Here is a 15,264-nt window from a genome sequence, read left to right on the forward strand (position 1 = left end):
CTTGGTCTCCAGCCTTACTGGCCTGTGTCATGCTCTCGTCCTCTTCTACCTAGGGTCTTTGCACATTAATTCATTTTGTCTATGACTCTAAGGCTCACTCCTTTCCAAAAGTCAGCCTTCCTCATCCATTTCAGTGATGCTGAAGGTGCCTCCTTGCCTGCTTTTCCCTTCCCACATTTGTCAGCAGACTTGTTCTCTAATGCTGCTTTTGTTGTTTCCTTCCTGGCACTATTCACACCTACTCTATGTCTGCGTCTTCTAGCATCCAGCTGGCTTCTGCCTTAGATGCAAGCCCTTTGGGGCAGGACTTGGATTGGTCCCCTCCACACTCTGTCTAACTGTGCGATAACATGTGACTCAGTTTCCTTTTTTAATTTTTATTTTATTAGATATTTTCTTATTTAAATTTCAAATGCTATCCCAAAAGTTCCCTATACCCCCCCCGCCCTGCTCCCCTACCCACCCACTTCCACCTCTTGGCCCTGACTTTCCCCTGTACTGGGGTATATAAAGTTTGCAAGACCTAGGGGCCTCTCTTCCCAATAATGGCCGACTAGGCCATCTTCTGATACATATGCAGCTAGAGACATGAGCTCTGGGGGGTACTGGTTAGTTCATATTGTTGTTCCACCTATAGGGTTGCAGACCCCTTCAGCTCTTTGGGTACTTACTTTAGTTCCTCTATTAGGGGCCCTGTGTTCCATCCTATAGATGACTGTGAGTATCCATTTCTGTGTTTGCCAGGCACTGGCATAGCCTCATATGAGACAGCTATATCAGGGTCCCTTCAGCAAAATCTTGCTGGCATATGCAATAGTGTCTGGATTTGGTGGCTGATTCTGGGATGGATCCCCGGATGGGGTAGTCTCTGGATAGTACATCCTTTCGTCTTAGCTCCAAACTTTGTCTCTGTAACTCCTTTCATGGGTATTTTGTTCCCTACTCTAAAGAGGAATGAAGTATCCACACATTGATCTTCCTTCTTGATTTTCTTGTGTTTTGCAAACTGTATCTTGGGTATTCTAAGTTTCTGGGCTAATATCCACTTATCAGTGAGTGCATATCTAGTGACTTCTTTTGTGATTGGGTTACCTCACTAAAGATGATATCCTCCAGATCCATCCATTTGCCCAAGAATTTCATAAATTCATTGTTTTTAATAGCTGAGTAGTACTCCATTGTGTAAGTGTACCACATTTTCTGTATCCATTCCTCTTTTGAGGGGCATCTGGGTTCTTTCCAACATTTGGCTATTATAAATAAGGCTGCTATGAACATAGGGCCTTATTACCAGTTGGAACATCTTCTGGGTATATGCCCAGGAGAGGTATTGCTGGATGTTCCGGTAATACTATGTCCAATTTTCCGAGGTTTCCCTTTTGTGTTATTAAATGAACTGAGTCCAAAAGCTAAGATAAAAGCACCTCAGAAACTTTTTGTAAAAGAGAAGGGCTTGTCTAAAGTAAGGACCAGTTCAGAAGCCATGTCCTTCTCTGAGGAATTGACTGTAGACCCAAAAAGTGCCAACCTGGAGAGCAGGTTCTACTTTTACTGTTCTGGAACCTGGAGACATTGTGCAAGAGTGTGACCACCAGCTGCAACTGTGCAGCCTCTAACTAAGACACCAGGCAGCAGTGACGTCATTTTCACAGCTCCATCCCAGCCAAGCTCCTGGAGGGATGCAAGTCCCCTGTGCTGATGCCACATAGCAGAGAGAAGCAGGAACAGACACACTACACAGCCTCAGGCTACTGCAGCACAGCGAGAGTCCACAAAAGTAAGGATCATCCTCCTGACTGATCAGTAATATTCTAGATGGTTCTTAGTATTTAGTGCTCCTGGACACTGTCTACATCCATTGTATTAAGTTATCAATTGATCCTCACCAAGCCCCCAGGGGCATGAATTTCTATGCTCAATTTGAAGATGGAAAAATTAGTTAAGGATCGTACCCAAGAGTATGCAAACTAGGACCTACAACTTAGACCCAGATGTTTAGATTCTAAACCCTATTGTCTTAGATGTATTTTTACCATATGTTTCACTATTCATGTGCACAAAACCACAAATTTATATTTAAAATATCAATTCAATATGTGTCTTCCAAAATGATATGTATGCACTGTTTCCTAGTATTCTGAACTGCTTTAGGTAACTGCAGGAATCAACATGTAATATTAATTCAGATCCCCTTTCCCTGCCTTCCCTTACCACACTCTAAGTACATATAAAAATGGCTTTCCAAGGAAGAACGTGAGGCTAAGGAGTGTAACTTATTTGTTCTGAGCCATAAACCTTTTAAATGGTAGATCAGCGTCCCTTTAACGTTCCTTTTAAGCCTCCACTCTGTGACAAATGGGAATCTTGTATGGCTAACAACCCTACCTGAAAATGAAATCCAATTTGTTAGGTTCACTGAGAGTCTAAATGGGGAAAAAATGCAAATAAGCATAAAACCAGCTATTGTATATGTAGTACAGGTATCTGCTCATTTGCTAAAGGGTTTTATTACTGCTTAAAAGACAGTAATTTGTATAAGTGCCGAATTAACTTATTGAACCAAATAAAAAGCTTTGTGTGCCATTTTTTATTAGTTGCTTTTCTTGTGTTGTTTTTTGGGGGGACATTATATAATTGAGGATCACCTTCAAGTCCTCCTGTCTCATAGAATACAGGCACGTGCCACCATGCCTGGTCTATGCAGTACTGGAGAATGAACTTTGCCCCACTCCAGCCTGTATGGTCATACAATCTTAATTATCGGCTTTGAAGTTGATGTTACAGGTAGCACCGCAGGACATATAAGAAGACTTTTAAGAAAGGACAAGAATAGCTGTGAGGTCACTATCTTGTAACTAATTTAAGAATAACTTTATTAATAGTTTATTTCTTCCCTTCAGCCTAATTTGTGGGTGGAGCATATGAAGAAAGAGTACAACTGAGCAAGGAGAAATGCGGCTGTGCCACTGAATCTTGGCTAACGGGAACTAGAATCTCACAGCCTAAAAATGGTGGTTTTACTTTGATAAAAATCAGGGGCCACACTGTATTCTCTCTTGCTTCTTAAGTCCTTTCACAGTAAATGCTGAGATGGTTTCTAGCCTTCTATCCCTGACTTAATAGCATTTGGTTGTGTAAAGAAAGATTTATTAAGTTTTCTCAGTACAGTGCATGGCTAGTGGTAGTGACTCCACTTCTATTAGATCCATTAGCATCATCAACCATCACCATCTTGCAATCTTCCAGAGTCACTAAGCCCCACAGAGGGTTAGGAAGAAGGCTCGGGGCTGGAGATAGAGCAGTCAAAACATAAATTCAGTAAAATTCCTTGGTATGTAGCAAAGCTGTCATAGTATAGTTGAGTAGCCAAGTCTCAGCTCCAGAGAGGAGAGATACTATTTTCTTTTCCATGAAGCAAAAAGGCAGACATTAAAGCCTTATGTCTTCATTCCAACGTGAGCTTTGCAACCACATGTGATTCCTAGTACATGTGCTGCCGAAGCGAGCACACACACACACACACACACACACACACACACACACACACACAATTCCTGAAATGACTCTCCAAAGGAAAAATAGTGGCCATGTTTTAGCTTCATCCCAAATGACTGGGTGACCTGGTGGCTCAGTTGAAGCTCTGAAGTGTACTCTGAAGCAGGCACTCACAGGGACTATCAACCTGTGACTCCTCCTGGCCTGAGCCGTCCAAACAGCCCCCTTCTAACAATGGACATGGGAACCTAGGACTCCCACACCTACATCAGGCTACAGATGCATTCCATTCCAGACAAAGAAATATGAAATATGTTTCTCTACCCCCTCCTAATAACCATCAAACACTGATAATTTCTATACAGTCATACTCAGTGTTGGGGAGGAGAAATCTAGCCAAGACTAGCTTTAGTTGCTTGCTAATGAGGTAAACTGTCCTCTGATTGATGTTTTAGGGAGAATCCCATCTTATGCCTATCTTCTTCTGTATCCTTCTATCTCATTTCCCTGTGAGGAATGAGCATTGGCCAAAATAGAATGAAAACTCTTTCCTTGGAGTCCACAGGCCCTATTCTCTCTGGGCTTATTTTGATAGTTATCCGTTGTTAAGGACAACAGACCTCCTCTTGCGGGTGTGTTCTTAATTATAGGCTGCCCTTTGAAAGCAACACAATCCTTAAGCAACAATCTCAGGACCTAGAGCCCCAGGTCCACCCAGACAGTCCCTGGAACTCTTCAATATGGCTCCTCTTACTCTCTTCAGCCTGCCCTGGATACACTGCCAGCCAGTCAATCCCTAACATACGCCCACATTTGCTGTTCCTTCCCACTCACAGGCCAGTCCTGGTAGAACTCACGTGCATTATTGAGAAGCCTCTTGGTCTCAGCCCTAGAATTTTATTTTCTTGGACAAGGTATAGTTCTGGGAGAGAATTCACTTTCCCATGCTTACTGAAGCTTCAGTTGGATTTCAGTTCACTACATTTCTTTGACTATCAAATGTCCGGGAGGGTTTGAACCAGATTAGTCTCCACTGTGTTGGCAAGTTTCTCACCACATTTCTATTTGTCCTGGAAATTCTGAATGTTTTTCATCATCATCTGCTCTGGAAGCTCCTTGACAAGAGGTCAGCTCCCAACTGCTCAGCGCAAGCTTCACCAAGACGTAAGCAGCCAAGCACATCTTCAAGACCCTGGCTGCATCTTGCACTTCTTGTTTTCTTTTAGGAAATGGTAACTTGCTCATTCACTTATAAGATTAATTCAAAGTCTGGAAATTTTTTAACTCTTAAGAACTCCCAAGGCAGGATGTTTGAATCTCACTCAGAAGGGGAACTAAAAGAGTCATTGGAAGTGGATGGAGGGAGGAAACTGGGTGGAAGAGGGGATGGGGAGTGAAATGGGGGTGGGGAATCAGGTGTAGGGAGAATCAAGAAGAGAGGACTGGGAGGGTGAATGGAAATCAGCAGTGGAGGGGCATCTCTAGGATGTTCCAAAGACCAGGGTTCTGGGAAGCCCCAACAGAGTCTATGTTGAGATTCCTAGCAGTGAGGAATATGGAGCCTTAAGTGGTCAGCTCCTGTAGCCAAGCAGGACTCCCAGTGGAGGGATAAGGGCACCAACCCACCCACAAAATCTTCTACCCAAAATGTGTCCTAGCTACAAGATGTGTAGGGACAAAGATGGAGTAGAGACTGAGGGAATGGCCAATAACCAGCCCAACTTGATACCTATTCTACAGGCAAGAACAAGTCTCTGATACCAGTAATGATACTCTGTTATGCTTGCAGACAGGAGTCTAGCATAACTGTCCTACAAGAGACTCCACGCAGCAGTGGATTGAAACAGATGCCAAACATTAGATGGAGCTTGGGGGAGCTTTCTGGAAGAGTTAGGGGAAGAATTGAGGACTCCAGAGGGGATAAGGACTCCACAAGAAGACCAGCGGAGTCAACTGGCCTGGACCCTTGGGGGCTCCCAGAGACTGAACCACGAACCAAAGAGCAAGCATGGGCTGGACAAAGTCTCCTTCCTTCCCAGAACATATGTACCGAATGTGCAGCTTTGTCTTCATGTGGGTTCTACAACAACTGGAGCAGGGGTTTACACTGAATCCGTTGCCTGCCTGTGGATCCCATTACCCTAACTGGACCATCTTGTCTGGCCTCAGTGGGAGAAGATATGCCTAGACCTATAGTGACTTGAAGTGCCAGGGTGAGTTGGTACCCAGGGGGGATCCTCCTTCTTCTCAGAGATGGAGGGAAGAGAGGCAGGGAAAGGGGGAGCTGCTATGGGGATGTACAATGAATGAATAATTAAATTAATTAATGGGAAATTCATCAATTGCTTGGGAAACAATAACCTTTTCAAATTTTTAATGCCAATATAAGCAACTTCTCCTTTATGTACAGCATAACAGGAAAGAAAAAATAATAAACCCTCCAAGGGACGGTTGCATTAGATTGCACAAAGCACTAGGTTCATTTTCCAGGAAAGGCATTAAACTGGGTGTGGTGGTTCACAGCTGTCATCTTAGCTCTTGGCAACTGGAGGCTGGAGGACCAGAAGTTCACAGTCATCCTCAGCTCCATAGCGGGTTTGAAGCAAGTCCAGAATGCATTGTTTTCAATTTAGGTCAGTTAAGGGTGATTTAAAAAAAAAAAAACTGGACTCATTGGAAAATGATTTAAGCAGAGACATATTTTTCCAGTATAGACTGGTAATTGTTTATAGTATCCTTGCCTCATCACCCATTTCATGTAGCCTGATCTTATGTCAATTAAGAAACTTGGAAGTCTTTGATTCAAAATAAAACACTTCAGTGAAGCCGGGGGCGGTGGGGGGGGGGGGTAGTTGGGAGAAGGAGGAGGAAGGGAGAAGAGGGGAAGGAAGGTGGGGCAAGGTAGAAAGAAAGCTCATTGGTGGAACAGTGTAAGGCCTTAGGTTCAGCTTTCAAGATCACCCCACTCAAAAAGAGGAGGAGTCTGACTCTGACTTGTGACTATTTCCTGGGGAAATGGTCTTTTAAAAATTCCTTTCTGCCAGTGCAGATATGGCTTGATTCTTTGGAAGTAGTGATTTGCATGGGCTAGGATTCGTCTCGTTATTGATACACTAGGAGACCCTATACAGATGAAGGGTATTGGCCATAAAGTAATGGTTTTTCAAGGTCTTTGAAGTTTCAAGTGTGCAGGCACCAGTCAAAAGCTTCAAGTTTTCATTCTCAAGAATGCTAAGTTGCATATAATTCTATATTTCTAAAGATTTCATCATTCCATCCAAAATGTATCCAGCTGGCTCAATGGCTATGCTCTCTGGACTCTCTGGATAGCAGGAAGAAATTTCTAGCTTTCCACAATTCAGATGACTACAAAGCCCATTAAGCAATATACTTCAATTTTTATCTTGAGAAATTATATGTAACATGAAGTATATACTCAGAAGCCCCACAGTCTGAGAAGAACACCTTCTCTCTCGATCTATATAGAGCAGGTGCTGAGATGGGAGGTGTCTTCGGTGGCCAGACATCCCCACCACGCTCATCACCCCCTTGTCTGTTGTCCCTGTCACTGGTCTTAGCTGACTGGTCTTGACTCTGTCTTTCTTTCAGCACATATGGATTAAGTTAGCTTGAAATGTCAGAAACTTACCTAACAATACATCTCTTTGCAGTTGTGTCTAACTGTACACTTTAATTGCTCTGCTCCTCCTGTGTATATTTTGTGCCGGACCCTCTTATACAGCTAAGTGTGCAACTTTGGGGAGAATAACTCCTGTATTACTAGCAATAACAAAACAACTGTAGCTCAGGGATTTTTTTTTAATTACTTTACTGCTCTGGGTTCTTATCTTAAAAAACAAAGCAGCTTTCCACCAATGACCCCAGACTTATTGGAAATATTTACTCTTCAGATTTATGAGGGTTGAGGCGAAGGGTTAAATGTTTTGTCCAGGTTAGAAAGTGTGCCCCTGTTGATATCCCATTACACAATGATCCGGATGAGGGTTCGTGCACTGCAAAATATTACTTCAGTTTAATTGTAGGAGAAAGTTTGTCCCAACATATGAAAATACTTATTTTACTTGGTCAGAAAATAGAAATGATGTAATTCAACATAGTTCCCTCTTTTTCTTAGCTTCCTGGACCAAGATAAGCAAAAATAAAACAACTGAAAAAGCCTTGCTATCTTGCTAGAACATGTTTCTAAGGAAAGAATTCTTAAATGTATTAGTCATCACACACAAGACACTGTAGTATAGACATACACTTCCCAGCTCCCATTTAACTGGCATATTCTGTTCTTCAGAGGTAAGCACATTGGTGGCCATCTCCCACTTACAGGTTCCTCATATGTCTGCCAAGCTGGCCACAGTAGGTGAAATCTGTGTTTCTTCCCACAGTGAACTGGATTTAGGCAGGAACTTCTGACATTTTCTATCAATGGAGAACGGCAGTGATAACATCACATGTCTCTTTAAGATGTGGGCTTCTCTATAGGAGGAATAACAATATGAACTAACTAGTACCCCCGGAGCTCCCTAGGACTAAACCACAAATCAAAGAAAACAGATGATGGGACTCATGTCTCTAGCTGCATATGTAGCAGAGGATGGCCTAGTTGGTCATCAATGGGTGGAAAGGCCCTGGGTCTGATTCTGTGCCCCAGTATAGGGGAATGCCAGGGCCAGGAAGCTGGAGTGGGTGGGTTGGGGAGCAGGGGGAGGTGGGAGAGGATAGGGGATTTTCTGAGAGGAAACTCAGAAAGGGGATAACATTTGAAATATAAATAAAGAAAATACCTAATAAAATTTTTTTAAAAATATAATCAAAAGATAGAAAAAATATGTGGGCTTCTTATGAGGTCTATACTTTTGTATGAATTTCCCAAATGCTGTGATTATATATGTGTGTATGACTACGGCTGACTTTAAATGACTTCTGAGTCTGGATTACTAGAGGTGATACAGTTCCATGGAGTACTTTCCCTGTCCTTTGGACATGTGTCATGGGACTCTCAAGCCAACAGTCCTAAAGCTGAGTGCCAGAGACATCACATGAAGAGAAAACTCAGAGATGTAGATGTCAGCACGAGCTGTCGTCTGCACCACCCTCCCTAGACCATGCACTGACATGTAAATGGTCACTGAAAACTGGCAGCTCAGGCCATTCACATGTCAAGAAAGTCGTATATCTAATTCCCACCTTCTGAACCCCATGAACTGTGATAGGAAATGAGTGATATGTACAATAGTTATATATTATGCTGTTACTATTCTCTGTTTGCTGAAACTGAAGGACCGTTTTATTAGTTTAAAAGAAAGACAGCCTCCTTCAAGGCAGACAAGCTGTACATCTCAGCAGCTGCTTGGAGGAAGAGAAAAGATTTGTTTAAAAGTCATTGCCATTGAAGCTATCAACATGGAGGTCAACGACATGATAGCAGGCAGCCCTGCTTTAGGAATGGGGCTTTAGGGACAGAGTAAAGGAGTCGAAAGTATCAGGAAAAAAAAGGCATACTTACATCCTGGTCAATATCGGGGGGGGGGGAAGCGACAGACAGAAGGAAGAGAGAAAATTTCATCTTTCAGAGTCAGAAAAGGGGCAGACCCAGCTGACTCTCATGAGCACTTAGCTTGTAGAGATTGCACTAGAGGAAGTCTAGATCATTAGAATGGTCTCAACCCACTAGACTTTGATTAAGAGGCCATATTGAACAACTATGCAAGAACCTGAAAAATATCATGGCCCGCATCTTACCTCATTGATTTCTGTCCCGTCTGCACTGGTATACACAATTCTGTAACCACTGATCTTTCCCGAAGGGGGGTCCCAGGTTAACCGAGCGCTGTTAGAGCCAACATTGGAGATCCGCAAATTTCTTGGTGGGGTTAAGGGTACTAAGGAAATAGAGCATAGTGAAAACTTTTGGAAACTAAAACTCATCTAAAGTCAGTGAAACACAAGAAACAGCTCCCTTGACATTCAGAGTCCTTCTCATAGACGGTATAATCTCAAAATACGTGATGAATTCTCTCATAAAAATCAACAAAGTTGCCTAATTAACAGAGAAGCTCTTCTCCTTGTAGACAACGATGGGCAGCAGGAAGTTAGACATGCTTAGAAGGAAGCAGGATCTGGGTAACGCATTGTGTCTTTTTGCATAGTGCATGTTACAAATAAGAAACCAGTGACTCAAAAACAAGACACCTAAAACTAAGACTGAGCTCATCCACTCAATGGCTGTGTGTGTGTGTGTGTGTGTGTGTGTGTGTGTGTGTGTGTGTGTGTGTCCATGCACAGAAGGAGGAAGGTGCTGTCTGTCTGTATCTAGGATAACTGTGGGAACTGCTGTGAGCTCTCACCAATCTTTAAATGCAGTAAGTGTCACTGATGAGATGGTCACTTTGAGGTTAACGAGTACCACGTTATCTCACTATAAACATGTAGTATTGGACTATTTCTCTGTTAGAATCAACAGAGGAAGAGCCTTGGAGACACACGAGGCCACTTTCTCAGCCTCCACGGGATAATGCTCTCAACTCTGATGGCCAAGGTTCTCATTACCTCTACGCACCAAGATTTCAGGCACTGCGGAGCTCTCGGGGGTTAGTGGTCATTTTTATCCTTAAGGAGCTATATACAAAGTGTAGGGAGTAAAACAAAGTGGCATGATCGAACCTTATGCACGCTTCGCTTTACATCATTCCAGAATCCAATTACATTTTGGTGACATGGCAGAAAAAAAGGTCTATTTTCCTGAAAACATAAAAATGCCATTTGGGAACATTTTAAAAGGATTCTCCCTCTTTCTCTCCCTCCAGCTACTAATCATAGGAAAGAGCTGTATATAGTTTAAACACCTAGGTAAATGAGCATTCTTTGTGACAGATGGGTTGTTTTTGAGTAGGTTTTTTTTTTTTTAACAGATAGCTTGAGTGGTATAGAGATACTTTCTGATGCAGTTTATTTTCTTCTTCTTCTTCCAGATTTGATGTTTTAATTAGTGTTCTGAAGAGCAGGGCAGGACGGCTTGAACTAACCAAGAATGGGTGTGGGAAAAGGTCTTTATCGCTAAACTTCTATTATGGTTTTGCCTCAAGTTGAATGGTAAAGATAAAGCACTGTTGATACTGGGCTTCCCATCTCTTTCCAAGGAACAGGTACTTCCTGCGCTCTCAGAAGATGCGAACAATCACGGATGCAGCCATGTGTAATGGCCTGCCTACAGCAAACCTTGGTAGCATATCATAGTACTTAATACATTATCATATTTTCAAAACATAGATATACTTTTTTTCTTAAAACAGTTTGAACAAATTATTTAAAACGAGACTCCTAGATAGGATATATCTCAGTGTATACCACTTGTCTAGCACACATGATATACTACACCAGAAAAGTAAAAACTAGTAAAAATTAGTCTTTCTAATATAATTTTAGTTAAAGACCAAACACAATAATAAGAGGCTCGTGGAAGGACAGCAGACATTTTTAGAAGAAATATTAATTTCTATGAGCATAAAACAGATATTGAGTAATTACATATTTTCACATGGATTTAATCTTACATCCACCACATGGCAGATAAGACACTGTTTTTTTCCTTTACAGACAGAAGAACTGACAACATTGTCATTGTCACCCAACTTAACCTGAGCTGAGCTTTCTGTCTCAGCTGCTATGAAATCAGAACTTTCTAGAGCGTTTCCCTCCAGAGGGAAGAGAGGGAGAGAGGGAGAGAGGGAGAGAGGGAGAGAGGGAGAGAGGGGAGAGAGGGAGAGAGGGAGAGAGGGAGAGAGGGAGAGAGGGAGAGGGGGAGAGGGGGAGAGAGGGGAGAGAGGGGGAGGGGAGAGAGGGAGAGAAGGAGAGAGGGGGAGAGGGGAGAGAAGGAAGAGAGGGGGAGAGGTGGAGAGGTGGAGAGGGAGAAGGGAGAGAGAGAGAGGACAGAGGGAGAGGGGGAGTGGAGAGAGGGGGAGAGGGGAGAGAGGGAAAGGGGAGAGAGGAGGATTTACCAGAAGGATGCTAAAGTAGTTCAGGGCTAACATCTCAACTTCTCATGACAGCTCCAGATAAAAGAAAGACATTTTTTCCTAAGTAAAATATACATTTCCCTAAAAGTCACAATGGCCTTTTGGGAGGTTTCAACCAAAACTGGTATTTTCAATTCAGAATCTGACACATTTCTTTAAGCTTTAGGGATAGCGTCTCCTGTGAATCCCTGACCCACTCACGGGTTGTCTCTTGTCCTGTAGCAGGATCGCTGGCCTCTTCTCCAAACATGGCATACACAGTGACTGTATATTCTGTATTGGGGAATAGCCCACTCAGTTCAATGTCTGTGTGTGTCTCTCCGATTTTCATCTGAAAAGGACACATGCAATTAGTTCATTTCCTCTGTGTGTTTGTGTGTGTGTATGTGTGTGTGTGTGTTATTTGCTCTGATAAGAGTGGAACTGACCAAAGGTGGCACTCCCTAGAATGAAACTATGTGTCCCTCTCACAGCACCTACACCAAACAAGCTTCAGCCAGAATTATGTGTTTCTGAGTTGTTTTACATTGGAAACTGATAATATAGAACCCCAGAAAACTGAGAGTCCCCCACCCCCATGCTGTGTTGGGATAATGCTTTTCAGCTGGACAAAGGGTCACTGTAGCCAGAACAACACTGCTGTCTGGTCCCCAGGAAAGTGGGGGTGGAACTGAATTAGACAGATTCTCTAGATGTGTGCTTCAGAGCAGCATGCTGGAGGCAAGGCCAAATGGGCATTTGTTACTGCCTTGTTAATTCTAACCAGTCCTCGGGCTGGATGCCCGGTTATGCTTCAAGCTCAATTGCGCTGGGCCAGTTTTGTCACCCCATTTAACAAGGCGGCCATCTGGAAAAACTGCAAGTCCCTTCAGGTACTCAGAAGAGATAGGCTTAGCATGACACCCAACTTGTTAACTTGTCTCCTGATCCTGGGATAATTTTTTTTGTCCTTTGAACTTTGTTGACTATATATATAGGCTTTCTTGTGTGACAAATGGACATCAAATATCTGACAGGGAGTATTATATTATAGAGGGAAGAAAAATCCCCATAGTCTCCAGTCACACAATCTAAGTTGATGCTGAACTATCTAAACATACACAGCAAATGTGGGGCATGTCTTAATTAATGATTGATGTGGGACATCCCATCCAAATGCAGGCTAGGCTGCTCTTGGGCAGGTAGCCCTGGATTTTAAAAGGTGAGAAAGCCATTAAGCAGCACTCCTCCACGGCCTCTACTTGAGGTCTTGCTTCCGGACCATGCCTTAAGATCCTGCCCTGACTTACTTTGATGATGCTCTGTGATATGGAAGCAGGAGCCACATAAACCCTTTACTCTACAAGTTGCTTCTGTTTGTTATGTTTTATCACAGCAATAGAACTAACCCAATGGTTCTTATCAATGTTTAGTTTTATAGAACCTAATAATATACATAAACAAGCCCATATTTAATATAATTGTGCTGCTACATGGGGACCCCACTGTCATTAGAAATTCTTTTATGGTATTCTTTGATATAAATACACCCATTTTAGGGATGACCATTTAGGTTTGTTGTTGACAGTGTTCTGTTACAAGTAAAATTTCACTGATAATTCTTGCAAGCTGAGTTTAGGGACATTCATTTGAGAGGTGGAAAGAGGGAGATCAGTAGTACAAGGTTATCCACACTAAACAGCCCATTGAGAGGCTATCCTGGGCTCTAAGACATTGTGTGTGTATGTGTGTATGTATGTTTATAAGAGAGCCAGAGATAGACAGAGCCAGAGATAGACAGACAGCGAGAGAGGGATAAAACACTTTTGGGAGACACTACCCTCTCATCATACATCTTTAAAACAGTACACACGGGGCTGGAGAGATGGCTCAGCGGCTGAGAGCACTGACTATTCTTCCAGAGGTCCTGAGCTCAATTCCCAGCAACCACATGGTAGCTCACAGCCATCTATAATGAAATCTGGTGCCCTCTTCTGGTGTGTAGGCATGCATGCATACAGAACAAAAAAAAAAAAACAATACACATAGCCAACATGCCAAAATATTGTACACGGCAGCTGTATTATCAGGAATGATGGCATGCCTGGACAGGTGGGCACTGTCATATTCTCACATGCTCACTTTGCTTGGTGTTATCATCCTTTAAAGAGGGAGTGTTAATCTGTCTGTTGTCAGCTAGTATCCTTTCATTTCTATTTTCTCTTGAGTCTTAGCATCTTTCCAGCTCCAAATATAACTCTTTCTTCTGCTAAAGTAAAATGCAGACCAACTTTAAATGTGAGTGGAAAGAAACAGCCTAAACCATGAAACCAAGAGAACACACATCACCGAAGCTTGTCCTTGAGACGCAGAGTCACCGTACTTCAGATTCTACAGAACTGGGTTATCTGAGGCAGGCCTTTGACAGTCAGAGAACTGCACTGCCAACTGCCTCTCTCATCCTCATTCAGAAGCGAGGTATTTTTCTACTCGAGTGGCAGGGGCAGCATATTCTCTTTTTTAATATACCTGGAGCAACTGCTGTATTGTAGTCATAAAAGGGAAAAAGTTCAATGAAAGACACTGTCTCAAAACAGTAAAGAATGAATGAGGAAGCCACCCAAAGTAGATCTCTGCCCCCCACACACAGACACACATACACACACACACACACACAAGTACACATACACACACACACAAGTACACATACACACATACATACACATAAATTCTTACCCTAGAGGCATGTTTATCTGCCTCTCAAATTATAAAGACAAAACTTTAATTCACTGCATACCACATAGCTACTTGTATAAACTAGATGTGGTAACATATATAAACTTTCTCTAGAGCCATCTGAGAATATCTAGTACTTAAAACAACAAAAACCACTTTTCAAAATCAACTCTAAGGAACTGGGGCAATCATGCAAAAACACAAGGCAGGGAGGTTAATACTAAACACTATGTACTGAATAAGCTATCTCTATGTCCAACAACATGAAATTAATTAAATATAACTTACACAAACCAATAACAAAACGCTATGCTTAAATCTACTGTGTAAGATATTCCTTGATGGAATGGGAAAATACTCACATTAGATGAAATTAAAATGACTGACTAGAAAAATGTCTTCACTTGACAGATTACAATGCACTGAAAGGAGCCTGGAGTGATGGCTCAGTGGTTAAGAGTGCACCCTGTTCTTGCAGAAAGCCTGGTTGGTACCCAGCAACCACATGGAGGGCCACAACCACTTCTAACTCCAGCTCCAGGGGATCTGACACCCTCCTCTGATTTCATCAGGCATCTGCACACACAGACAAACACACACACACACACACACACACATGTACACACAAACATTGACATAATTAAAATTATAAAATGACCTTTTAAAAATATTCTGAAGGGATGGGAGGGTGGAGCTCAGGGGGAAAGTGCCTGCCTAGTACATGTAAAGTAATTGATTTGATTCTTAGAACCATAAAAGGAATAAGGAAACTGGAGGGAGGAAAAAGAATGAAAGGGAAATCAAAAAAAAAAAAAAAACAGAATACGAGAAAAAGAAAGACTGTAAATGAAATGCCATCAGAAAGGCCAAGAGTGTATCTCAGCAGCACAACTTGCCTTTCGTGTGGGGGATCCTGAGTGTAGTCCTTAGCCTTGCAAAATAACACGTGACTGGCCTTTTGTAAATAGCCTTGTATAGGTAGCATGATTGCCACCAACGTCTTTATTTTGACAACTTGAATTTT

At 42.4% G+C, this 15,264-nt stretch overlaps 1 protein-coding gene across 4 annotated transcripts in view; it reads right to left on the minus strand.

Moving 5' to 3' along the window:
- Positions 1-15,264, minus strand: part of Col14a1 (collagen type XIV alpha 1 chain) — a 232,495-nt gene that overhangs the window by 131,925 nt on the left and 85,306 nt on the right. For all 4 annotated transcript variants that reach the window (XM_021183602.3, XM_029469983.2, XM_085831724.1 and 1 more), the window contains exons 13-14: positions 11,727-11,856; positions 9,253-9,392 (exon numbers count right to left, since the gene is read on the minus strand). In XM_021183602.3, coding sequence (XP_021039261.1) covers positions 9,253-9,392; positions 11,727-11,856 — 270 coding nt within the window. The remainder of the gene's footprint in view (positions 1-9,252; positions 9,393-11,726; positions 11,857-15,264) is intronic.

The sequence above is a fragment of the Mus caroli genome, unplaced genomic scaffold (genome assembly GCF_978045245.1).
Source record: "Mus caroli unplaced genomic scaffold, Mus_caroli_1 scaffold_16, whole genome shotgun sequence".
In the NCBI taxonomy this organism is placed as follows: Eukaryota; Metazoa; Chordata; class Mammalia; order Rodentia; family Muridae; genus Mus; species Mus caroli.